We start from the raw sequence: 26533 nt of genomic DNA, 5'->3' as shown, positions 1-26533 counted from the left end.
TTTTGCTTAAAAACTTGATAAATGAGACAAATTAATAAATGAAGTTTTATCATCTGCAGGGAATCACCAGAATGGTGTGAGCTAATAAAAATTCATTCATAAAAAGATGTAACTCAGCAGCTAGCCCTAATTTCACACTTTTACTAGTTTACTTTTTCCAAAAGCTCATTAACTAAGTATTTATCCACATTTAAAGTTTTGCCACATCCAAAAAGACTTTCATTATTGGAGCCCTTAAGCTTCTTTCTTTTCCAGGTTTTATGCGACAATTTTATTACCATAATTTTTCTGAGTCAGATAATTCATTTGTTTATCAAAATAAACCACTAATAAAGAATTTGACTAAATTAGAGAAATTAATAATCTGAAAATTTAACAAAGTCAACAAACCACTGTCTTAGTTCTATATTGTATTAGTCACACGTTACGATTGCTGTAGCCTGTTACTAGTGCGTGTGAGTGTGAAGAGAGTATTGTCACTGCACATTAACACTTAAATCAACCATCAACAGTATCAGCATGGGCCGGCCACTAGAGGGCGCCTATAGAAAGTGTGCACACGGTACAGTCTTCACCATGCCATCTACCAGTGACTTGCATCTATATATGGGCGGAGCCGTGCTAACTCACTGTCACTACATTCTCTTAGTTTGTACTGCTCACATCAGCTATTCTGTGTAACACTTACATTGCATCTTCTGTATGATTCTTTTGTCTTGTTATGTGTGGATCAGGAAAGGATTATTTCCATTATTGTTCAGAGGTTTATGAATAAAGCCATATTTGTGTTACTTGGATCAGTTTCATGTATTACTCTGTTACTACAGAACTGGTGAATGGGATGGGACAATTGTGTAGTAAGCAAGTAATACACAAAACTGATCCACGTAACACACATATCACTTTATTCAATACATAAACCTCTGAACAATAACGGGAATAAGCCTCTCGTGACTCCACCGGCAACAAGACAAAAGAATCATACATAAGGTGTAACATAAGCAATACACAGAACTGATGTGATCACTACAAACTAAAAGAACACAGTGAGAGTGAGTCAGCACTGTTCCAAGCGTATATAGGTGCAAGTCACTGGTAGACGGTGTGGCGGAGACTGTGTCATGTGCATACTTCCTACAGGCAGCCTCTAGTGGCCGGCCCACACAAATAAAGTTGGCAGTCAATTTAAATACACATGCAAGGTGACACTACACTTGGCGCACTCACACTCACATGCACTAGTAGCAGGATACAGCAACCATGAACTTCAATACTTTTACAAGTATCTAGCAGAGAGTTTAACAAAATTACTACACAATCCAATGGAATGGCATTCCTACTAATTTTGATCCTTCTTTTATTGGTTGGTTGGTTGGTTGGTTTAGAGGAGGGAGAAGGGACCAAACTACGAGGTCATCGGTCCCTTGGTCCTAATAAAACAATGCCACAAGGATGAGAATAAATCAGACGAAACATATAACAAAAAATGGAAAAAAAGGAAAATCCACAAGAACAAAGGGAAGGCAACGAACACTAAAAGGAACAAAAGAAGACAAGAAAACAATAGAGATGCTAGAAACAGAAGAGAGTAAAACATGAAAGCAGATTACAGTGGCTGGCCAACCAAGAGAATAAAAAGGGAAAGCTAGCCACTCTGCAATACATTAAAACCTCCACCCTAAAAGCACTAGGGTGGAGGACACAGAGGGACAAGGGACATGCGCTAAAACCTACATAGAAGTATAAAACCCACTCTCATAGATAAAACGTAAAACTAAAGCTGCTGTGGAGGCACTGTCGCCCAACACCGAAGGCACGGTGCTGGGAAAGTTAAAATTCAGCCGCAGAGCGGCTAAAAGTGGGCGGTCCAGCAAGAGGTGGACGATTGTCATTTGGGAGCCACAGCGACACTGAAGTGGGTCCTCGTAACAGAGTAGGTAACCATGCGTTAGCCACGTATGGCCAATGCGGAGCCAGCAGAGGACAACTGATTCCCTGCGAGAGGCCTGCATGGAAGACTTCCACACATTCATAGTCTCCTTAATGACACACTGTTTGTCGTGCATGCTGTTATGCCATTCCGTCTCCCAAAGCCGGAAAACCCTGTGGTGTCAGACAGAACACAGGTCAGCTTCGGAGATGTCTATCTCCAGAAGCTGTTTCCTCATTGCCTGTTTGGCCAGCCTGTCGGCAAGTTCGTTGCCGGGGATTCTGACATGTTCTGGGGTCCACATAAACACCACAGAATGGCGGTACTGTTCCAGGGCATAGATGGACTCCTGAATGGACGCTACCAGAGGGTGGTAAGGGTAGCACTGGTTGATAGCTTGTAGGCTGCTCAATGAGTCAGTACACAGGAGAAATGATTCTCCAAGGCATGAGCGGATGTACTCAACAGCACGACATATGGCCACCAGGTCTGCAGTGAAAACACTGCAGTCAACTGGCAAGGAGTGCTGCTCAATATGTCCTCCATGAACATAGGTGAAGCCTACGTGACCATCAGCCATCGAGCCGTCAGTGTAAACAACTTCAGAGCCCCGGAACACATCAAGAATCGAGAGGAAGCGACAGCGGAGAGCGGCGGGGTTAATGGAGTCCTTAGGGCCATGCATAAGGTCCAGACGAAGCTGGAGCCGAGGCGTACACCATGGAGGCATACGTGAACAGACCAACAGACCGCAAGTAGAGGTGGTAAAGGGAAGGACTCCAGTTCGGAGAGAAGGGACCGCACACGAACTGCAATTGTCAGCCCAGATGCGGAAGATGGACTGCTGCTGGCAGGAAAGGAGATAATAATTCAGATGCTCAGGGGAACTATGAATGCGTGCTGCATAACTGGCGAGCAGTTGCGCACATCTGATCTGCAGTGGAGGGACACCAGCCTCCACCAGTAAGCTGGTCACCAGACTAGTCCTAAAAGCTCCTGTCGCTAATCGAACCCCACAGTGGTGCACAGGGTCGAGTAAATGTAATGCTGAAGGTGTTGCCAAACCATAAACCACACTCCCATAGTCAATTCAGGATTGGACAAGGGCTCTGTAGATCTGCAGCAGCGCAGAGCGATCTGCACCCCAATTGGTGTTGCTCAGGCAACGGAGGGCATTGAGGTGCTTCCAGCACTTCTGCTTAAGCTGATGATGAGGGAGCCAAGTCAATCGAGCATTGAAAACCAGTCCTAGAAACTGATATGTCTCCACTACAGTGAGTGGATCTTCATTAAGGTAAAGTGGAGGTTCCGGATGAACGGTACGACGCCGACAGAAGTGCACGACACACGACTTTGCAGCTGAAAACTGGAAGCCGTCGGCTAGAGTCCATGACTGCACCTTGTGGATGGCTCCCTGGAGGCACTGCTCAGCAACAACAGTACTGGAGCAGCAGTACGAAATGCAGAAGTCGTCTGCATACAGAGAAAGTGAGACAGAGGGGCGAACAGCAGCTGCTAGAGCGTTAATGGCCACTAAAAATAAAGACACTCAATACAGAGCCCTGCGTGACTCCATTCTCCTGGATATGGATGGAACTATGGTAGTCACCAAATTGGACACGGAAAGTACGGATCGACAGGAAGCTTTGGATAAAAATTGGGGGAGGTCCCCGGAGACCCCACTCATACAATGTGGCAAGGACATGACGTCACCAAGTCGTGTCGTATGCTTTACGTAAATCAAAAAAGACAGCAATCAGGTGTCCCCGTCTGGAAAACGCTGTTCGGATGGAAAACTCTATGGACACAAGATTATCAGTGGTAGAGTGACCCTGGCGGAAGCCGCCCTGACATGGAGCCAGCAAGCAACGTGACTCCAGGATCCAACCCAACCGTCAACGTACCATACGTTGCAGCAGCTTACAAAGAACGTTAGTGAGACTGATGGGCCGATAGCTATCCACATCAAGCGGGTTTTTACCGGGTTTGAGCACCAGAATGCTGGTGCTCTCTCGCCATTGCAATGGGAAGACGCCATCGCACCACATCCGGTTGAAGATGACGAGGAGATGTCGCTTGTAGTCAGATGATATATGTTTAATCATCTGGTTGTGGATGCGATCAGGCCCAGGAGCTGTGTCAGGGCAATGTGCAAGGGTACTGAAGAGCTCCCACTCTGTAAATGGGGTGTTGTAGGATTCACTGCATCATGTAGTGAATGAGAGGACATTCCCTTCCAGCCACTATGAGTGTGCAAAAGGCTGGGGTATAATTCTCCATCGTAGAGGCTCGGGCAAAGCGCTCGGGCAAAGCGCTCAGCAATCGCATTTGTGTTCAAGCTGGAGGTGGGTCTGTGATGCTTTGGGAGGTGTTTTCTGTATTGCAAATTGGGAAAATTAACTGAGGTGACCACTAACATAAATGAGCATGTTTATTTAAACATTTTCAAGTGTTGCATTACAGTAAACATCTGCATGGTAAGTATGTAATTGATACCCCTATTTTTCAAGATGACAACAGTATAGTTTATCAAGCTTGAAGAATATGAGACTGGTTTTCTGAACAGTCCCCCCACTTGTTACATCTTGATTGGTCTTCAAAATCAGTTGACTTGAACCCCAATGACAATCTGTGGGACATGTTAGAACAGTGGGTAAAGCACCAACATCAGCATCCCTGCAAGTTTGTGGAACTGAACGATCAAATTCTCAACAAGTGGCTTTGCCTGGATGAGATGTACCTACAAAACATTGTGGACTCACTTCCTAACCAAAACCAGATGGTTATCAAGGACAGGAGTGGAATTACATGGTATTAAATGATGCTTGTAATGATTTACATAGGGGTAACTAATTTTTTGTCCAGCGAGTTTACTGTGTTGTGTACATTATTGAAGAACTCATCATAAATCAGATTATAGTCGAGGGAGACATTCGACGACTCGATACTGAGGGTAATCAAGAAACCAAAGATAAGGCTCATTCCAAACAGCCACCCACCCCGTCCATACATAGCCCACCTTTAGACTGACAATTTTTTTTATAGGATCTCTATCATCCTGAAGATCCAGGCAGTTATGTTTACATCCCTGTTCCCTGCAATATACAATGTTCCACCACCATGTCACATGTGGTCATTGAAGCAGGCATAGAGCTTACAGTTACAGAAGGCTGGTGACCATCACAAGTTCCTCAATTGGGACCCTGGGTTCGTCAAACCCATACCCAGCCATTGAAGATTGAGTTCCCCAAGTTGTTTGACATTTAGCATGATCTAGTTGGCATGTGTGGCTTATCTAATGCCACACATGCAGAGAGATTTCCCTCCCTCCTCCCCCGGCCCCCACCCTGTTGCCAGCTGCAATGAGAAAACAGCTTGAATATGTGGGGCAGGGGAGGGAGGGGACAAACTGACAACACCATAAAGTAAATACCATCTCTCTCTCTCTCTCTCTCTCTCTCTCTCTCTCTCTCTCTCTCTCTCTCTCTCCACAAACCCACCTTGAAATGTACATAGCAACAGTGGTAGCCTCAGTTTCTACTCTACAAAAGAAATGTACTAAAACTGCATATTTCCACAGTTTAAAACAGTCTATGGAGGAATCCCACACATGGTAATTAATCATAAAAATAAAAAGTACACTTACTACACAATGGGAGGGGAGGGGGGTGGTTGGTTGGTTGCTTGCTTGCTTGGTTTGTGGGGGTAGAGGGGACCAGAATACAAAGGCCATCGGTCCCTTATTCTGTGACTGAAACACAGCTCCCCCCCCCCCCCAAAAGAGAGAGAGAGAGAGAGAGAGAGAGAGAGAGAGAGAGAGAGAGAGGGGGGGGGGGATGGAGATGACAAGGGACGACACAGAACAAGAAAGACATGGACAAAAACCGGAAAAGAGGAATTTTAAAAAAACACACAGAGTGTTACCGTGGTTGGCCGACCATTAAGGATAAGCCAACCACCAAGAGACACACTAAAAACCTCACAAAAACCGTAGGCCAAAGGCCAGCCTCAACACAAAAAAATGACACAAACCCTCAGATCAAGCGATAAAATCCCCCTGCACGAATAAAACTCTAAACTAAGCCTGCCATCGCAGTGTCATCTGTTAAAAGTGCAGGGAGCAGATCAGGCAGTGCAAATGTCTGCCCGAGTGTAGTTAAAAGCAGAAAGTCCAACACAATGTGGACCACTGTCAACGCTGATCCACAGCGACATAGAGGCAGGCCCTCGCAGTGCAGTAAATGACCGTGCGTCAGCCAGGTATGGACAATGCGTAGCCGGCAGAGAACAACTGAGTCCTTGCAAGAGGCTCACATGGAGGAGCGCCACACACCTGTAGCTTCCTTGATAACCTGAAGTTTGTTGGGTGAAGGCAGGGTGCGCCATACATCACCCCAGGTACCAAGGACTTTCTGCCACAATACCAACTGGAGATCACATTCCGAAAAACCAATCTCCAGTGCCAGTTCACTGATAGCCTGTTTGGCCAGACTGTCAACCAGTTCATTACCCAGGATGCGAACATGACCCGGGGTCCACATAAAGACCACAGAGTGGCCGCAACAGGCAAGAGTATGGAGGAACTCTACTACAGCCATCACCAGACGATATCAAGGAAAACATTGGCCGATAGCTTGTAAACCGCTCAGGGAGTCACTACAGATAACAAAGGACTCACCTGAGCAGGAGTGGATTTACTCTAGGGCGCAAGAGACAGCGACGAGCTCTACAGTGAAAACGCTGCAGCCATCCAACAATGAGCATTGTTCAGATTGTTCCCCAAGAGTAAAAGCATACCCAACTCAACCACCAACCATCAAACTGTCAGTATAGACTACGACAGAGCAGGTAAACAAGGCAAGGATGGAAAGAAAGCGTTAGCAGAGGGCCTCAAGAGGGACTGAGTCTTTCGGGCCTTGTGCCAAATCCAGCTGAAGGCATGAGCAGGGCACACACCATGGGGGTAGACACATATGGGACCGTAAAAGAGGTGGGAGAGTGTTATGTCCACACTAACACAACAAATATCCCGTGATAACCAAATTTATTTGACCTTCATGTCACTCAAAACAAAACTTAAGTTCGACTACACAACACTTCGCTGGCTGTAGCGCCAAGAAGAAATCAGAGTCACTAGTAGAGAATACAAGTCCAAAACACTGCCAACCAGTCGATACCGAAGCGTCACAAGTTTCCAGCCAGGGAGGCCACAGTACACTTCGGTCGTCGTGAATCCAGCAGCCAGATAGTAACAAAGTCATCTGCAAAGATTGAACTGGTTAAACGGGCTCAGGGAGCTCACTTAAATCCGCAGGTCCGGCCAATCAGAGTGTTGGTACATGGCGCCCTTATACGGTTCCTCACTCTGGTGGCAAGGGCAGCGCCGCCAGGGTAATCCGTATCGATAGTGGTGTGTACGCTGCCGCTAACCCCATGACGACGCGTTCACTTGCACAGTGAACAGTGTGACAGCGGCAGAAATGCATGACCCAAGTCTTGACAGCCAAAAACTGGAAACCGCGTGATACGATCCAAGACTGTGCCTTGCGGATAGCGCCCTGCAGCTGCTGTGCGGCAACTGCAATGCCAGTGGAGCTATAGTACAGGCAAAAGTCATCAACATACAAAGAAGCCGATACGGACGTTCCCACAGCTGCAGCTAGCCCATTGATAGCAACTAAAAAGAGGCAGACACTCAAGACAGAGCCTTGCAGGACCCCATTCTCCTGAACACGGGGGGAACTTTGGAAGGGACGACCTTGCAACGCGGAAGGAAAGAAGCAACAGAAAATTTTGAATAAAAATCGGGAGCGGTCCCCTGAGGCCCCATCCATGAAGTGTGGTGAGGATGTGATGTCGCCATGTTGTATTGTACGCCTTCCACATGTCAAAAAATACGGCAACCAGATGCTGTCAGTGGGCAAATGCCGTATGGACGGCAGACTCCAGGCAGACCAGATTATCGGTGGCAGAACGGCCTTTATGGAACCCACCCTGGGACGGGGCCAGAAGGCCCCAAGGCTCAAGAAGCCAACTCAACCTTTCGCTCACCATGCGTTTGAGCGACTTGCATGGAACATTGGTGAAGCTAGTGGGGCAGTAGCTGTCCACTTCCAGTGGGTTCTTGCCAGGTTTGAACACGGGGATGACGATGCTTTCCCGCCATTGTGATTGGAACTCACCTTCAACCCAGATATGGTTGAAAAGGTCTACGAGGCATTGCTGGCAGTTCACCAAGAGGTGTTTGAGCATCTGATAGTGGATGTGATCCAGCCCGGGAGCCGTATCAGGGCAAGCAGCTAGGGCACTTTGGAATTCCCACTCACTGAATGGGGCAGTGTACGATTCGGGGTGGTGCGTATGGAATGAAAGGCTCCCACGATCCAACAGCTCTTTCTGGGAGTGGAAGGCCAACAGGTAAGTCGTAGAAGCGGAACTCTGAGCATAATGCTCTGCTAAGAGTTCTACAATCGTGTCCGAGTCAGTACAGACTGCTCCATTCAGGGAAAGCCCAGGTACACTGACAGTGGTCCAATAGCCATAGAGTTGCCTAACCATGGCCCAAACCTGTGACAGAGAGGTATGGATGCCAATGGTGGAGACATACCTTTTCCAGCACTCCTGCTTCTGTCAGCAAATAAGGCGTTGGGTTCGGGCACGGAGCCGCTTAAATTCAATGAGGTGGTCCAGTGATGGGTGCTGCTTATGACATAGGTGGGCCCGCCTGCGATCTCTAATCACCTCCACCGAGGGGACCCGGAAGAACAGGGAAATGCAGATTCCGCTGCAGAAACGATGCCTGTGGTGATTGTGTGAACCACCACATCAATGGTGTCATGAGAAAGACACTCAATAGTGGCAATGGAGGCAAACGTGTCCCAGTCAGCTGTATTAAAAGCTAATCTGGGGAGGTCAATGGCAGAGTACATGCCATGCGGCACACTGAAATGTGTGGAGGTACAATTATTTAATAGGGAAAGTTTGGGCTGTGCCAACACTTGCTCAATGACAGTGCCTTGACCTGTTGCCACCAATCCATCCCATAAAGGGTTATGGGCATTAAAGTCGCCCAGTAACAGAAAGGGAGGTGGCAGTTTGGCTGTCAGCACAGCTTACACATGCTGTGAGACATCACCATGCAGTGGAACATAGATACTGCAGACAGTAACAGCCCGAGGCGTCCACACCCTAACAGCGACAGCCTCTAAAGGTGTTTCAAGAGGTACACACTCACTGCAAAGAGAGTTAAGGACGTTGACGCAGACCCCACCAGATATCCTCACATAAACTGCCCGATTCTTACAATAACCCCAATAGCCACAGAGGACGCGGGTTCACATCGCCGGAAACCAAGATTCCTCAAGAGCAATACAGAGTAAAGGGTGAAGGCTGATAAATTGTCGGAGCTCAGCAAAGTGGTGGAAAAAACTGCTGCAATTCCACAGGAGGATAATGGGATCGTGAGGCTGGGAGGGCATTGAACATTCAATGAGGTGGTTTATGCCTCAGGGTCACCTGCTGCCACCGATTTATTGCCCGATCAGCCTATATCTATTGTCTCTGAGGGTCTGGCGAGATTTAGGTCCTCAATGGATGCCAGAATCTCCACCTCATCCTCAGACGCAGAGCTCGCAGGTAGAGGTGGTGTGGCTGTCACCATAATTTCCTTCTTCTTGGGGGTATTCGGTTTTGATTTCTCGCACTGTTTCTTGGGTTGCTCTACCTGGGAGGGCTTATTCGATTCAATCTTCAGGACATAGGAGGACTGCAAAGCCCTACGACCAGCTACCTGTGGCTGCTTTGCTTCAGCCACTGGTGGGTGTCCATTTTGCCACTGGTAGGAACCTGGGAAGGGAGTGAAACAAGGGACCCCTTCCTAGTGAGAGAAGCCGAAGAAGACTTACGCTTCTCCGGCTTAGAAGTGGGGGACTGATTTCCTTGATGGTTGGGAGGGGGAGGGGGGGGGGGGATGCTGCCCCCGAGGTAGGTGGTGCGGGAGCAACAGGGAGGGAAGTGCCCCAGCACCATCAAGGGGCCAGGTGTAGTCTTACAGTTCTCAGAGCGGACTGGAATTGGTGCAACAGATGGGACTGTAACAGTAGTGATAGCGGCGGCGTAAGATTTTGTCATGCGCACGGAATGGAGCCCTTCAAATTTCCTTTTAGCCTCAGTGTAGGTCAGTCGATCCAGGGTCTTGTATTCCATTATTTTCCTCTCCTTCTGAAGGATCCTACAGTCCGACAAGCAAGGGGAATGGTGTTCGCCACAGTTGACACAGATAGGTGGCAACGCACACGGAGTATTCGGATTGGATGGACAACCACAATCTCGACCTGTGACGTTGGAAGTACAGCGGGAAGACACATGGCCGAACTTCCAGCACTTAAAGCACCGCATCAGGGGAGGGATATATGGCTTGACATCAATGAGGTAGATCATCACCTTCACCTTCTCAGGTAATGTGTCACCCTCGAAGGCCAAGATGAAGGCACCAGTGGCAACCTGATTATCCTTCGGACCCCAGTGGACATGCAGGATGAAATGTACACCTCGCCACTCTAAATGGCGTGCAGCTCTTCGTCGGACTGCAAAAGAAGTTCTCTGTGAAATATGATACCCTGGACCATATTTAAGCTCTTATGGAGCGTGATGGTTACAGAAACGTCCCCCAGCTTGTCACAAGTGAGTAACTCCTGTGATTGGGCAGAGGATGCTGTTTTGATCAAGACTGACCCAGATCTCATTTTGGACAAGCCCTCCACCTCCCTGAACTTGTTCTCTAAACGCTCTACAAAGAACTTAGGCTTCATGGACACAAAGGATTCCCCATCAGCTCTCGTACATACCAGGAACCGGGTAGAATAAGATTCGCTGCCAACCTTAGCCCGGCATTCCTCCCATGGTGTGACCAGGGAGGGGAATGATTGAGGGTCATATTTCTTAGCATTAAAGGTAGACCTTGATCGCTTAGAGACGGCTGGTGGTTGGCCACCAGCAAGAGATGTGCCATGCTTCATGGCATGTCATGCGCCCTGATGCCACCCACTCTGACCAGGGGCCCTCCCCACAGGGGCCACCCAGCCACAGCAAGGGCCACCTGGCAGGACGGCCATTGCCGGGAGTCCCGATGCCCCAAGGATATAGGTATCTACTCCTTGGCATACATGGGGAGTTAACGGTGCAGCCATCAGCAGAGTGATCCCTTTGTTGTCAGGGGGCTACAACCAACAGGGTACATGGCGGATCCACCACAACGGACTGGCTACCATGCTGGATATCAGGCGCAAATAAGTCTATGGTCGTCGTCGGTGCAGAAAGCGACACTGCATGGTGGAAACCACACCCAGGAATGTATCCTCACCCAAGAGATGGAGAATGAGTGGGACTGCAATGCGACAACGAGAAATGGGGGCCACAGATCTCAACGCACTATGGACACAAAGGAACACGTAAGGTGCCCTTCCCCAATTGGCTCACTCTTTGGAAAATTTTGAAGTATGGAGGTCAAACCCTACAGGGAACCATCACATGAAGGCTGAAAAGTACTAGACTCTTTTTAGTCACCTCTTATGACAGGCAGGAATACCGCAGGCCTATTCTTACCCCCGGACCCATGGGGGGGTTATTAATTGTTCTACCACTGATATTAGATTCACATGCTCATATTTTAAGCAGTTAAAACATTAAATAATTTAATAATTTGCTATAAGAATTTATTGCTTTTTCATCTCGGTATGTAGCATATCACCTTCTGCACTAGCAATCACCTGTTATTAGTTCATGTAATCTTTTCCTTTACTAAAGTCTATCACTAAACAGTAAAAAAACATGCATAGAGAAAGTTGCCATACTTCTGGCATTACATTTTTTATTAGTAGCTTAAAGCATCATGCAGCATGTTTAACATATCTATAAAAATTAAGTATTTATTACAACTATAAATTTTAATTAATCCTCATGTGTCAAATACAGCAAATGGACTGAACTGTTGTGCAGTAAAAAGTATTTTAATTCACAATAAATGCATTTCTCACAAAACAAAACATGAAGCGCAAATGTTTGCAGTAAGTCATGCAAACTGGCAGTTATCAGACTTCTGTGATGTAACAAATTCCTCTTTTACCTTTGAAGTCTCAAGAGACGTTCCATTCACACTTTTGATAAGTTCGCCAGCAGTTTCCTTTAATTCATCTGATGTAGCATGTAGCTTGAATGTTGGATCATAAATGCTGAAAAAAGGAAGGTGGTACCTTACATATGACGCAAATATGATCAACAATATATATGCACAATACTGAAATGGACAGGAATACTGAACAGTATTTCAATGGAAGGCTGAGAAATGTTATGAAAAATGGAAGGGTAGCAGTAAAGTAAGAAAATGAATGAAACCGAGAAAAATAACTGTGTTCATGTGTGTAACTTAGATGAAGACAAGGGGTAGGGTGGAGGGGGATGGAACTGCAGTGCATATATCAGTTCTTAGATGGCTATTTTCCTTGACTTTTGTATAAACACACCAAGTTTCACTGCTACCATCTTCCCTTTAATACTAATAAGCTTATCCTCTCATAAATTCAGCAGTAAAAGTGGTTACTGAAAATATGTACATAAATAAACGTATTTTAAAAGGGGGTGGGGGCCACATTCACCTGTGGTGATGATTAACAAAAACTGACAAGCATTTAAAATTTTTGAAGTGGAATTACTTTCCTTGAGCTGCTCTATAACTTGAGTCTGTGCCTCTGTCTTCAAAAGTCACTGCTTTTAACACCCATGCTAACAGAGCAACAAAATGTTTCAGTCTGGCTCAAAGACTTCAACTGTGAAAAAGATTCATATCCTAACACATTCTAGGTACAAGCTACCATCCAGAAATCACTTCAGACTCCATTTCCATCATCTTTCACAGAACTCTTCTCCCCAGTATACTAGTCCTACAGTATCTCTGCAAAGCTTTTGTGGAGTCTGGAACAGAAACAGAGAAGCAGTGGTTGATTGTGAAGTTCATCAAGGTAACTCAGCTTGTATGATCACATTGTGTTGTTGTCTTCAATCTGGAGACTAGTTCAATGCAGCTCCCTATGCTAGTCCATCCCGTGCATCATATCATTTATGCAAGGCTTCTGCAAGAGACTCTACATGGATCTGTTTACTATAATCAAGGCCTGGTCCCCTCCAGAATTCCCCCCCCCCCTCCCCCCCCCCCCCCCCCCCCCCCGGCACCCAGATGTGACACATCAAACCTATTCCCCTCCTACCTACCCCCTTTTTTAGTCAAGTTGTGCCATAAATTTCTAAATTTTATATTCTTGCCAAATCGTTCAGCATCTCTTAGTTACTATATCACCAATATTAGGTAACGGAATAGCATTAATTTTATATAATTTAAACAATTTCAGCAATGCATAACAGGAAAAGTTCTCAGACGCACAAATGTTATCTGTTCCATATTTAATTGGTGTATAGAACGACATCTTGTGGCAATGATGGATGCTGTGAGCTATCACGAAGGCAGGTTTACATGACTGCAGTGCCAGTTCAGCGCGAGCTAAGACCACTTGTCAGCCACAAAACTGGAGTCCCAGCGGATAGTGGTGTGACCAACTGCAATGGAGTTCTGCGTGAGCTATGGCCACCTAAGGGCCACCTGGCTCAGCGCTAGTTTGGTGAGATATATATCTTCTGTGAGAAATTTCCGCATTTCCTAATGTAACATTTCTCCAAAGCACCCTCTGCCACGCAACAACATCGGTAAGAGGCACCCTCTGACACGCAACAACATCGGTATGAAACACGCCCCGCCACACAACATCGGTGGGAAACACGCCCTGCCACACAACATTGGTGGGAAACACACCCTGCCACACAACATTAGTACAAAATACAGTGTGTCAGTCATGCTTCTCCTCCCGTGAGCTCATCGCACTCGCACATGGCTTGTCCGAGTATGAATGCTCGAAGCAGGCCTGCTGTGGTCGAACTAGGTGCCGTGAGGAGGGCATAGTCTACCCGGACTGGTGCACTTTCCACTTTGCTGTTGCCACCATTTTAGTAACACACTGTGTGTCTGCAGGTGGGTCTCTCTCGACATATTCTCACCAGCGGATACAACTATATTCACATTGCTTTAATCACACTGTAGTCGTAAATTCCTGGATGGTAATATCTAATCGCAACATCATTGAGATCCATAAGGGAAAATAGGTTTCTTTATGAAATAATGTAAAAGGAAACAGTTTGGAGTTTCACAGGAAAAGTTTGTAACAAACAACTTTTGTCGGTGTCATAATGAAAAATTACATTGCTTGTTTTTGTAACACTATCTCCTCTATTGATTCAGATGTACATATATGAACACCACCATTTATTCTCCCTGAACTTTAATTCCTTTTCCAAATTTCTTCTTTGTTTCCTTTTCTGCTTATTCAATGTACAGATTAAATAACATGGGCAATACGCTACAAACATGACTTACTACTTTCTGAATTACTGCCCCCTCCTTTTTCACATCCTTCAACTCTTATAAATGCGGTCTGATTTCTGTGTCAGTTGTAAGTGCCGCATCGTTTCCTCTATTTTATTCCTGATAACTTTAGTATTCCAAAGAGTATATTCTATCAATATCATGAAAAGTTTTCTCCAAATCTAAAAATATGGTAAACACTGGTTTATCTTTCCTCAATCCAAGTTCTGTGATAAGCATTGCCTCACATGTTACTACATTTTTTTTCAAAATCCGAACTGATCTTCTACCAGGTTAGCTTCTAACAGTCATTCTATTTTTCTGTAGATAACCTGTTAGTATTTTCAGTTATGATGTAAGTGCTTGTTTGGAAATACATCTGTCAGAACCTGATACTGGGAATATTGCATTTTTTGTAGGTCAGGGAGTATTTCACTTGTCGCATGCCTTAAATACCACTTGTAATAGTAAGGAGGAGGAGGATATTAGTGTTTAACGTCCCGTCGACAACGAGGTCATTAGAGACGGAGCGCAAGCTCGGATGAGGGAAGGATGGGGAAGGAAATCGGCCGTGCCCTTTCAAAGGAACCATCCCGGCATTTGCCTGAAGCGATTTAGGGAAATCACGGAAAACCTAAATCAGGATGGCCGGAGACGGGATTGAACCGTCGTCCTCCCGAATGCGAGTCCAGTGTGTGTAATAGTAAAGTCATGTCATGTTTTATTCTCCCAATGATTTCAATAATTCCGATGGAATGGGGTTAATCCAGTGCTCTGTCAAATTATTCTTGCAGTATCATACTTCTCATATCATTTTCACTTACTACCTCTTCCCTTTCCACTATGTTATCATCAAGTTTCTTTTCTTCGTCTGACCTTTCCATGTATTCCTTCAACCTTATAGCCTTCCCTTCTTTGCTTGGCACTAGCTCTCGATATTTGTACAGCCAATACTTGTCTCTACAAAGTTTTCTTTAATGTTCCTGTAGGTGAAAGTCATTTCTAATTTGCCATTCTGCACCTCATGTCAACAACAGTTCTTTGACATCTGTATTCCCATTTTGTGTCCTTCATTTGTTGCAACTTTATAATTCCTCCTTTCATCAATTATATTTAACATCTCCTGTGTTATCCACATGGGTTTCTAGTGGACCTTTCCTTTTTGCTTCGTGTTTTCCTCTGTAGCCTTCATTATTTCATCTGGGCCCTTTCTCTCTGTCTTTTGTTTTCATCTTTACCCATTTATCTCTGACTGAATTTCTTTCACCCGCTTTGATCAGTTGTTGCCTAGAACTTCCTTCGTAATTATGAACAACCTCTGGTTGTTTCTTCTTTTCCTCGTCTCATCTACTTAATTTACTATATCTCTGCAGTTTCTTTAGCTTTAAACTGTATTTCATAGTTAACAGATTTTGGACTGAATCCACAGCTGCTCCTTGAAATATCTTGCAGTTTACAGTCTGGTTCTAAATCTCTACCTTATGAAATATTGGCAATGGCTATTTTCATTATCCTCCCAATCTGCACTTTCTTGTACTATTTTTCCTTCCCTTTCTTTTCCTATTAGTGAATTCAAGCCCCTCATCACCAGTAAATTTTCATCTTCCTTAATGTACTGAACAGTTTCTTTTACCTCACTGTACACTTTCCCAGTCACTTCATGATCTGCAGAGTTAGTATGTATGTATACTTTTATTACTGTGGTGGGGCATGGCTTTGTGTCTAGCTTGGCTATGACAGTCCATTCATTAAACTGTTCATAATAGTTCACATCCATTCCTATTTTCTTGTTCATTATTAGACCAACACCTGCACTAACCCTTTCGATTTTGTGTTGATAATACTGTACTCATCTGACCATAAATCCTGTTCTTCTTGCCATTGCTCTTCACTTATACCCACTTATACCCACCTAACCATTTCATTTTTCACACTGTGCTGAAGAAAGAGGTCTGAGTTTGGATACTGGCTGCACAAACAATTTTAATAAGTTATCCTCAACTGACAAATATAAATCTGAATTCAGAAATCATTTTAGACTATGTTTCAGCCATTGTCCTCCATATCCTTCTTCCCCAGCAACATACTGGTATTACTGTATTGGAGACTTGTAGTATTTGGAACTACAAGACATTTGCAAAATGAGTGCATAGTAATACTTGGTAGCACAAATAACATATATAAAATGAGCTCAGAGAAGCAGCCTGAACGCTAAAACAGACTGAAACAGATTAAAAAATGAAAAAGCAATTGTAACAGCCCTAACTCATGGCATGATCTAATGGACTTGTCATGTGTAAGTAACAAGATCCGCAAAGCAAAAAGCATCTACAAATAAATCTGGAAATCTATGAATAATGACATGTTTCTTGACATAACATAAACATAGATTGTTTGCAGATGACGATGTGATTTACCATCTAGTAAAATCATCAGACGATCAATTCCAACTACAAAATGATCTAGAGAGAATTTCTGTGTGGTGCGAAAAGTGGCAATTAGCACTAAACAAAGAAAAGTGTGAAGTCATCCACATGGGTACTAAAGGAAATCTGATAAATTTTGGGTATACGATAAATCGCACAAATCTAAGGTCTGTCAATCTGACTAAATACCTAGGAATTACAATTATAAGCAACTTAAACTGGAAAGACCATATAGATAATATTTCGGAGAGGGCGAAAAGACTGCGCTTTGTTGGCAGAGCACTTAGAAGATGCGACTAACCCACTAAAGAGACAGCCTACATTACACTTGTCCGTCCTCTGCTGGAATATTGCTGCGCGGTATGGGTTCTTTATCAGGTAGGATTGACAGAGGACATCGAAAAAGTGCAAAGAAGGGCAGCTTGTTTTGTGTTATCGCGCAATAAGGGTGAGAGTGTCACTGATACGATACGCAAGTTGGGGTGGCAGTCACTGAATCAAAGGTGGTTTTCTTTGCAGTGAGATCTATTTTCGAAATTTCAATCGCCAACTTTCTCTTCCGAATGCGTAAATATTTTGTTGACACCCACCTACATAGGGAGAAATGATCATCATAATAAAATTTAAAAAATCGGAACTCGAACGGAAAGATTTAGCTGTTCCTTTTTCCCATGTGCCAGTCGAGAGTGGAATGGTAGAGAAGTAGTATGAAAATGGTTCGATGAACCCTCTGCCAGGCACTTAAGTGTGAATTGCAGTGAGCCCTGTAGATGTAGATGTAGACAGAATGCTCTTAACAAGACAAGGGATGTACTTAAACAAGAAGTATATATCCTATTTATGTAAGAAAAAAACCTTGGTGAGTTAGTAAAAACTACATTAATAAAAAGTGAAATATATGACCTACCACCATTAGAGACACCAGAAGATCCAGACTGATGAGATAACACCCAAGAAAGCAACCAGCAACTGCCTACTGAAAATGTGCCTGCTCTCCCACTTCTAGACGTCACAAAAGTACCACTTGCAAATGGAACACCTTTGATAGCAATGGTAGAGGAGGAAGTAACAACTTCAGTAGCAGTAAAAGTATCGTACTCAGAATCATCAACAGTTATTACGACAGCAGTACCAACAAGGAATTTGAAATCAGTAGCAACATAAGATCCAGAATGAGGTGAAGTGGAAATGAGAAAAGGTTCCTTTTCTCATGTTGCTGTAGTTAGTTACAAGTTCCAGGGATCGTTTTGGACAATAGATTGTAATGATATGGAATGAGTCATTTTGCATTCACATTGCAAATTAATATGTATAATATACGGTTTGATTCTCTCTCTCTTTTTTTATACAAAAAGGAAAAAGATATACAGATCTGAGTTGTTATTGCTACCCAAAACCTTTTACACATTACAGTAATAGAGATTCTTCTGTGTACTGGAAGGAGTTATCAAGGAGAAACTTTCTCAGTTTGTTTCTACTTCACTTTCAACCTTAATGTGTAGTAATAAATGTCATTTTCCTTCTGGTAGTGTAATTACATATATCATTGATACTTTTGAGCTGTAGTGGATAATTTACAACAAACTTCATGAGGGAACAAATACATGATGAAGCAGTAGTCAAAATGTCCAACTCCCTAAACAAAAGTCTACAAAATGATCATGGGTGAGCACCACATTCTTTGCACAATGAAGACTTTCTTTATTAAAGACGAATTATCCCAGAACATTATTCCATTTGACATTAATGAATGAAAATACACAAAATATGTCAACTTACTGATTTGTCTCTCCCCAAGATTTGCAAAGATTCTAAGGGCACATGAAGCTGAACTTAGTTGTTTTAGGAGTTATAAAATTTGCTTTTTCCTATTTAAATTCTCATCAAAACGGACACCAAAGAATTTTGAAGTTTCCAGCCTATATATTATTTCATCACCATGTGTTACACTTATCATTGATGCAGTATCCGTAGATGTGCAGGACTGAACATGTTGTGTCTTTTTAAAACTAGGAGTGGTGAGAACATTCGCAGAAAACCAGCCAATGAACTTTTAAGAACTTTGTTCACCATTTATTCTTCTGTTAGGTACGCATGTTTGGACTGATTACAATACTAGTGTCATCAGCAAAAATAACTACTTCTGCATGTTGCATATCAGATGGAAGATTATTTAGATATATATGAGAAATACGGACCTACGATTGAGTCCTGGGGAATCCCATTCGTGATTTCTCCCCACTCAGAATTATACTCCCAGAACATTGACTGACTTACTAACTACAACTTTCTGCATTCTTTTGGTCAGATGTGACATTATCCATTGGTTGGCTATACTATCAGTCCTATAAAACTTCAACTTTACTAAGTGAATGCTGTGATTCACACAAATGCCTCAGAAAGGGCACAGAAAATACCAACTGGTACTATTTTATTATTTAATGCTCATAAAATCTGGTGACTAAACATGTAAATGGCATTTCAGTAGAGCAAACGTTCTGAAAAACAAACAGTGATTTTCTGAGGATACTATAGTTGCTAATATGAGATACTATTGTAGAATACATCAGCTTCTCAAAAATTTTGGAAAATCTCAGCTGTGAAACAGACTTGCAGCTATTGACGTATCTCTCATCACCTTTATTAAATAGGGATTTAACAATGGCATATTTCAGTCTCTGATAAAATGCCTTGATTTAGTGATGCATTACATATTTCAGATAAGATTGGTATTATTATATTAGAAAAAGTCTTTAGTGATCTACTGCAAACACCACCAAAACCAGATGGACTTTCATTTTTGAGAGAATGTATAATGACACAGAACTAACAGTGGTAATGGGACCAACAATATTACCATAAGCAGAGTAGGAACTGACAGCTACAGTGTCACCACCTTTCACCAGAATGTTCAACCAATAAGTAGGTACAGCAAGATTACGTGAAAATGATAAAGTGAAAAATATTGAGAAATTGGTGTTTTTTAGCGACACAATGTGAAACTGGCAGCTTTTACGAAATGTTGCAAAATTTAGCATTTTTCCATGCTCCCCTGTGCTGAAACTGGATTTTGATTTTTTTCTCAATGCTGACGATTGTGTACAATCTTAAAATGACAGCTAATTTCCGATGTAAAACACTACGGCACTATATGCAATGTCAAATTAAACTGCATACTTCCAACCATCTCCATTCCAGTAACAATGTGCTGTCGACATGACATTTCCTGTCACTTCTGCACAACCTATTGTACAGAAAGATCTTTAATGTGATTTAGCAGTGAAACTACTCCGATTGGCTGATAGAAGCAAATTGATTGAGCACCACACAGATTTACATGTTTGTGAAGCTTAAGTGCCTCATTTGGTGAGTTTGTATTTGTACTTGCATACCACAAAATACGCATTTTAACTGACGCACAACAGTATAGTGAAATCTGACGTTTCCAGATAAAACCAATACCTTTATTCCAAGATAAAATTGAAGACTGCTCCATTATTGTGGAAAAATGAGTCTTTGGTGATTAAACCAGGAAGAGTTTGAAAAATATCACTGACTGAATACTTCGGTGAGAGGTGAAGGAAATGAAAAACACTGGGTTGCCCCTTCAAATTAGGCTAACGATTATTACGGCCACAGATTCATGTATCAAGTAGCCTACATGCTCACAACTCTAGGTTCTTGTTTCAACCATGGGATAATAATGAACTCTATTAATGCTGACATGGGAAGGAGTCTTATGTGTACCTAGAATGGCAAGTCTCAGCTATGTGTAATATTATGAAGGGGTACAAATCCCTTCAAAATTTAGTGGAAAAGCAACTCTCCATGCCAGTAGCATATGTGGACACCGTCAAAGTCTGGTGTTGTGCTTCAGGCAGTTGGTTTTCCACTTTCAGATTTAGACTCTGGGCAAATGTTTCCACATTATAGGGAGGTGATTGAATGGTAGCATGTCATCTCAAAAAAGAAATTTGAAGTTGTGACAATGCTGAAACACATCTAATTACCAACTATGCAGCACATGAAATACCGTATTTACTCGAATCTAAGCCGCACTTTTTTTCCGGTTTTTGTAATCCAAAAAACCGCCTGCGGCTTACAATCAAGTACAAAGCAAGCGGAAGTTCTGAAAAATGTTGGTAGGTGCAACCACAACTAACTTCTGCCGTCGAATATATGTAGTGCTACACAGGCATGCTTTGTAGGCACAAAGCTAAATACTGGCGCCAAAACCTCTGCGTCAGTTTAAAAAAGGAAAGTGGAAGACGAGCTTTTTTTTTCTATTCCCCGAGTTTCGACCACTGCATTTTCATACATTATCCAACAAAGTAAATACAAATTCCGTATTGTTCATCTGCGAATATAGCAGAATTTCAATGTACTACGAAAATCCGACTGGCAACACTGTTTGGGATGTTTGTCAATATGGCCAACTCTACGTTCTGAATTTTTTCCTACCTGTGAGAAGAGATGGTTGCTAATAGGAACCTGATGAAATGTGAATCACATGCAGTATTCTCTTCATCATAAGAATAATACGAATATAAACATTTTGCCATGTATTCTTTCGTGTTTGCTGCTATCTCATTTAAATCCTGTCTGCCTAATAAACTACGAAACTAGAGTGAGACAACAGCAAACGCGGAAGAATATATGTATCGTGTCACGTTTATATTCGTATTATTCTTATGCCTAATAGTGATAGTGAGAAATGAAGCACGGCAACTGACTAGATTTTTAAATCTAAGATGACTAATTTCTGTGCAGAATTTGATGTACTAAAGAAGCGGCTGCAAAGATTTTCAAATGGAGAAAAATTTTCGCCTAACTCTCGTTCAGAACATGTTCTATCATACGCAGTCTATTATTTGGTTCTTGTTGATCATTATCAAAGAAAGCAGCAGCGTAAGTAACAACAAATAGCAGTCTCTTGCCATTGTTTCGCTAATGAGACGATTCCTCTCTCTCTCTCTCTCTCTCTCTCTCTCTCTCTCTCTCTTTTTGTTTTTTTAATAGTAAGCGGCGGTAACGCGCACAAAAGTAAGCCATGCCGCGAGCAGCGACAGGCCGTAAACACGCACTATCAGAATGCGACAAACAGTGCATGACACAGTACAGTAACGCATTTTCAGCTTAGAGTGACGTAAACACCTATAACAAAGAAAACGGCACTTATCAGATCAAAGCAAAATAAGCAATCGATTCAAACCAGACGAAGCACGTGGAAAAGGAAGGGTACCCGTATAAATATGGATGTAGCGCCTGACGCATAGCAATGGCTACCTGGTAAAGCTTAACTGCTAAGCTTACGACTCTAACCAAACTACTGTAGCTGTATCGTCGTCCATTCGACCTAAATTGTGTCTCATATTACAATGGACCATCTTTGTTTCGATTTGGAGGTGCGGCCTAAAACTTTTCTCTCCCCTTGGATTTAGAGTCTCATTTTTCAGGTGCGGCTTAGATTCGAGTAAATACGGTAGTCTCGAAATTCATAATTTCTGAACAAAGCCACTTGCCAGCGTGGTTGGCAATGGAAAAAAGTGTGCGATGGTAGAAAGAGCGGGCGCCAAGTGAGGTGGCAATCTCATCCCCAGGTTTCAGCAGCACAACGATATTCTGATGTGAGGTGTGGAATTAATAGTCTTCAGCAAAAGACATACCATAAAACACCATTCGCATGCTCAGCTGTGTAGTAATGGTAGAGACAATGTGGCATGGGTGTCTCATAACTTCACATTACATGTCAGCACTTGGCATATCCACTGTGGTATGACCGCAGAGCAGGAACTGATGTTGACACTGCAGTGGGAAGATGGTGACTAGTTGTGGCTAGGTTGGTGGAAGTCTCACTACAGGCCAAGATAGTGTTCTCTATTGGTAGCCAGAGACAATAGTGTGCAGGTATCCAGTCAAAGTACAATCGACAGCTTGGTGTGGAATTATCACACCAAGGGAGAAACACACTGCCTTAATAGACAGCCGTTGCAAGCTATGCGTACACTGAACTGCTCAGACAGCCATACGGTGAGATGCTGCCACACACTTCCCCCGCTCCCCCCCCTGCCCCAAGAGAGGGAAGCTCAAGTGGTGACTGAGGTGGCTATGGCGAAGGCTGGTACTGGTGGAGGGCATGGGTCAGGATCACCCTGGGCCTGTGTCCAATCCTGTGCATGCAGGGATGGGCAAAATGACAGCTGCTGGAATTGATGTGAGGAGCACTGTTTTTTGCAAGGGCAAACATTGTGAGCTTGTAGTCACTGATGACCATGAAGTGATAGGCCTCCACCAACAGCCAAGTGTATTTGATTGGCCCATAGATGGGGAGGAGCTCTCTGTCATATGTGCTCCAGCATTGTTGAGTGGCAGAGAACTTGCTGGAGAAGAAAGCAAGCAGTAGCCAGGTGTTGCCAGCATGCTGCTGCAGGACAGCGCCAATAGTGGTCTGGCTGGAGTTGACCATGATGGCAAGTGGGGCAGTGGGGTGGGGTGGGGTGGGGTGGATGAGCAGGCAGGGTGTATACGTGGACAAGGAAAAAAAATTCCCGGATTTCCCGGTTAAAAATACACTTTCTCCCGGACGAAAGTACACTTTTTCCGCGTTAAGTGACAGTATACTCTTCCTCGGCACTGTAAAAGTCATCAATCCTTTGGATGTTTATGGTTTTATATACCAATGTAGAATTTCCCGGCACTTTAGAAAAGAAAAACTCAAGGGGGAAAACACATTTTGAAAGACCTTTGATGTGCAGCAACATGTATCTGCATATTTTTGTATTACAAAGCTATAAATTCCACCAAACAATGCATGTCACTTTCCGAAGCATTGAAATCGAGATTCTTATGTGCTTTTGTAAGCGTCATAGCTCATTCACGTGATCTCGTCAGCTGATGACAGCAATAGGTCATGTCATGTAGTCAGCCAATAGCAAGATCACTCTTAAGTAGTGCGAATACACAAATAAGAAAAGTTAATGGCTCAAATTAATATACATAGCATTCACATATAATATTGGTCTCTAAGATTAATAAGTTGGAAGAGAAGCTAAGCTTCCACATATAATGTTGATCTTTTTTGCATGTGTTGCACTTCAAGATACATCACGCAAATGTGCCAGTAAAATTTTTAATAACGACGCAAATGTCTCATCTTCTGGGTTCGAAATACTTTTAAATGGTTGTCCTCAAAGAGTTGATTTTTAAATGAGAGTCAAACGCTTTGTGATTTAAGAAATTCATCGTACATTCTCGCACATAATTCATCTTGCGTAAAAGGAAATCTGCTTTGAATGTAACACTTTTCAAACCACCATTCGCAATATTTTCCCGTGACATGTTAGAAATAGGTTCGTTTCAGCAGTTGCAAGAAAGCGCCAGATAACTGGCGTCACCGCGCTTGCGTGGCTACGATGACGCAGGAAGCCCATATGTTCGTAAGTGTAAAACATTAAAAGATCTTACACTATGTCATAAAAGGAACAAGACATCAAAGGATACTTCAAGAGCGTCGGGATTTCGCGACCCATACTAAAGTGCATAAAATGCACATCTGTATGTAAATTTTCTTGGAGTACCAATACTCATGTTTGGTTCTTTATTATAGCATAATGCCATACGTGCACTTGAAATGCAGCGAACAGTTGAAACTAGCCAATAGTGTGAAATTAAACACTTCGTTTCAAATAAATTCACTGTCTCAGTAGAAATCTCTTTAGCAAACCAGCAAAAATAACTTCATTGTTCTGTAAGGCGATTAATGCTCGACTGTTAAAGGTGGAAATAAAATCTGAAACTATTAACATATTTTAGCCTGCCGTAATTATGCGAACGCATTTTAATTCATTTGGTAGCTTCCGGCCACAAAAATCCATTTTGTTATCATTTAACGTGAGAGCAATAAACGAAGAGGAAACAACAAAATCACGAAACGTAAACACAGGTCACGTGGAGACGACCCACCTCCCCACCACAACTCTGACTGCTCTGTGCATCAGCCCCGGATCTACGATATTTCCGAACCGGGGTAATGTTAAGTAGTGGCGCCCAGCCACACTTCTGTAACCAGAAGCGGGAGAAGGTACTACTCATACGCGACTCAACTGCGCATGTGCAAGAGCCCGCCCACAACTGCTCAAACGGCTAATTTAAACAGTTGTCATGTCACGCTCATTGGAGGCAATTTGTCGTTATAAAGCATTGCATAGTGTTCCTAAAGCCTTTGACACACTTTACTGTTGGCAGGCACTTGTATGAGCACTGTTTTGTTGTATATGGCGCATTTCCTTTGCAACTTAAGTTTTGTTTTCCTTTTTTTTTTTCTCCCATTCATGTTTTGTTGCTGCAGTATCATTCTGCAGTAGCGGGATACAATAATAAATAATAAATAATTCTAAACAATTCCCAGGTTTTTCCCGGTTTTCTCCCAGATAGAAAAATTCCCGGGATTTTCCCGGATCTCCCGGTTGTCCTGGGTCATATACACCCTGGCAGGGTAGCATCAGCCAAGGGAAACTGTCCAATGCACTGGCTTGTTCCCCTTTGTCTGGGAACCGAGGAGGGTGGCGGTGAACGGCTTCTGCATAGTGGTGGCATTCCTCAGGTGGCAGCACAAGAAGTTTAACATGCCGAGGAAGAGATGTAGGTACTTGAATGTCTCTGGGTGTGGGAAATCAAGGATGGCTTTATCTTGTCGGGCAGGGGACGTGAGCCAGTGGAGATGATGAGATGGCCCAAGAACACCACTTCACTACCACCGAGAATGCACTTTGCTGTGCTGAAGATGATGCTGGCATTATGGAGGCATTCAAGAATACTTTGGAGGTGAGTATGTCCTCCAAGTAGGTGAAACAGCAGAGCAAGCCTCACAGCACGCCATCCAAGAAATGTCGCCACATTTCGGCAGCATTATGGAAGCCGAAGGTCATAAAGGTGCTCCAGTAGAGTCTAAATGCCGTGATGATGGCAGTCTGCTGGATGTCCTCAGATGCAACTGGAATCCAGGTGAAAGTCTTGGTGCAGTCAATTGTGCTGAAAATTGTAGCTCCAGCCAGCACTTTGTTGTAGCTGCATAAGAATGGCACTGAGTATCGGTCACAGATGATGTGTCTGTTTAGCTTCTAGTAATCACCGCATGGGCACCAGGAGCCATCCCTCTCCTTGAGAAGGTGAAGGGCAGACGCCCACGGGCTCTTTGAAGGGTGCAGCACACCGGCGGTGAGCAGCTCAACAAACTCGACCTTGGCAATCCTGAGTGTGTGTTGTAGTAGATACTATGGATGGCAGAAGGCAGGTGGTCCAGAGGCAGTGCCAATGTAGTGGACAGTTGCATGGCAGACCTCTTGAGGCAAGCTGGATGAATATGTAAGAGCAGGAAACTGCACCAGTCAGGGGCCGGAATATGCCACCAGCTTCATGTAGAAAAGAACAGCGAAACAAGTGGTGCAATTCATTGATCTCCCAGTGTTGCTGTCAATGAGGCACTTGCCTGCAACATCAGGAAGCAGGTGGTACTGTCTAATGAAGTCTACTCTGATAATGGGGTTAGTGACATCAGGAACAGTGAAGGTCCATGGCGAGGTCGAGGATGAGGTGATGTATGCCATAGGTGGCAATGGTAGAGTTGTTTGCTGCCATCAGGAGGATGGCTGAAGCAGTGCCAGTGTCCTGCACGAGCCACTGTGGCAAGGTGGACTACTTGGAGCTGGTGTC

The 26533-nt window shown here is 43.6% G+C and overlaps 1 protein-coding gene across 1 annotated transcript in view; it reads right to left on the bottom strand.

Moving 5' to 3' along the window:
* The window catches only part of LOC124555282 (peroxisomal targeting signal 1 receptor), a 238538-nt gene that overhangs the window by 144083 nt on the left and 67922 nt on the right, over positions 1-26533 (bottom strand). Inside the window, exon 6 of the mRNA XM_047129157.1 lies at positions 12054-12159. Within this exon, the coding sequence (XP_046985113.1) occupies positions 12054-12159 (106 nt within the window). The remainder of the gene's footprint in view (positions 1-12053; positions 12160-26533) is intronic.

Source organism: Schistocerca americana, chromosome X (genome assembly GCF_021461395.2).
Source record: "Schistocerca americana isolate TAMUIC-IGC-003095 chromosome X, iqSchAmer2.1, whole genome shotgun sequence".
Taxonomy (NCBI): domain Eukaryota; kingdom Metazoa; phylum Arthropoda; class Insecta; order Orthoptera; family Acrididae; genus Schistocerca; species Schistocerca americana.
The sequence above is the reverse complement of the archived record's forward strand: the minus strand, read 5'-3'. Positions and strand labels throughout refer to the sequence as shown.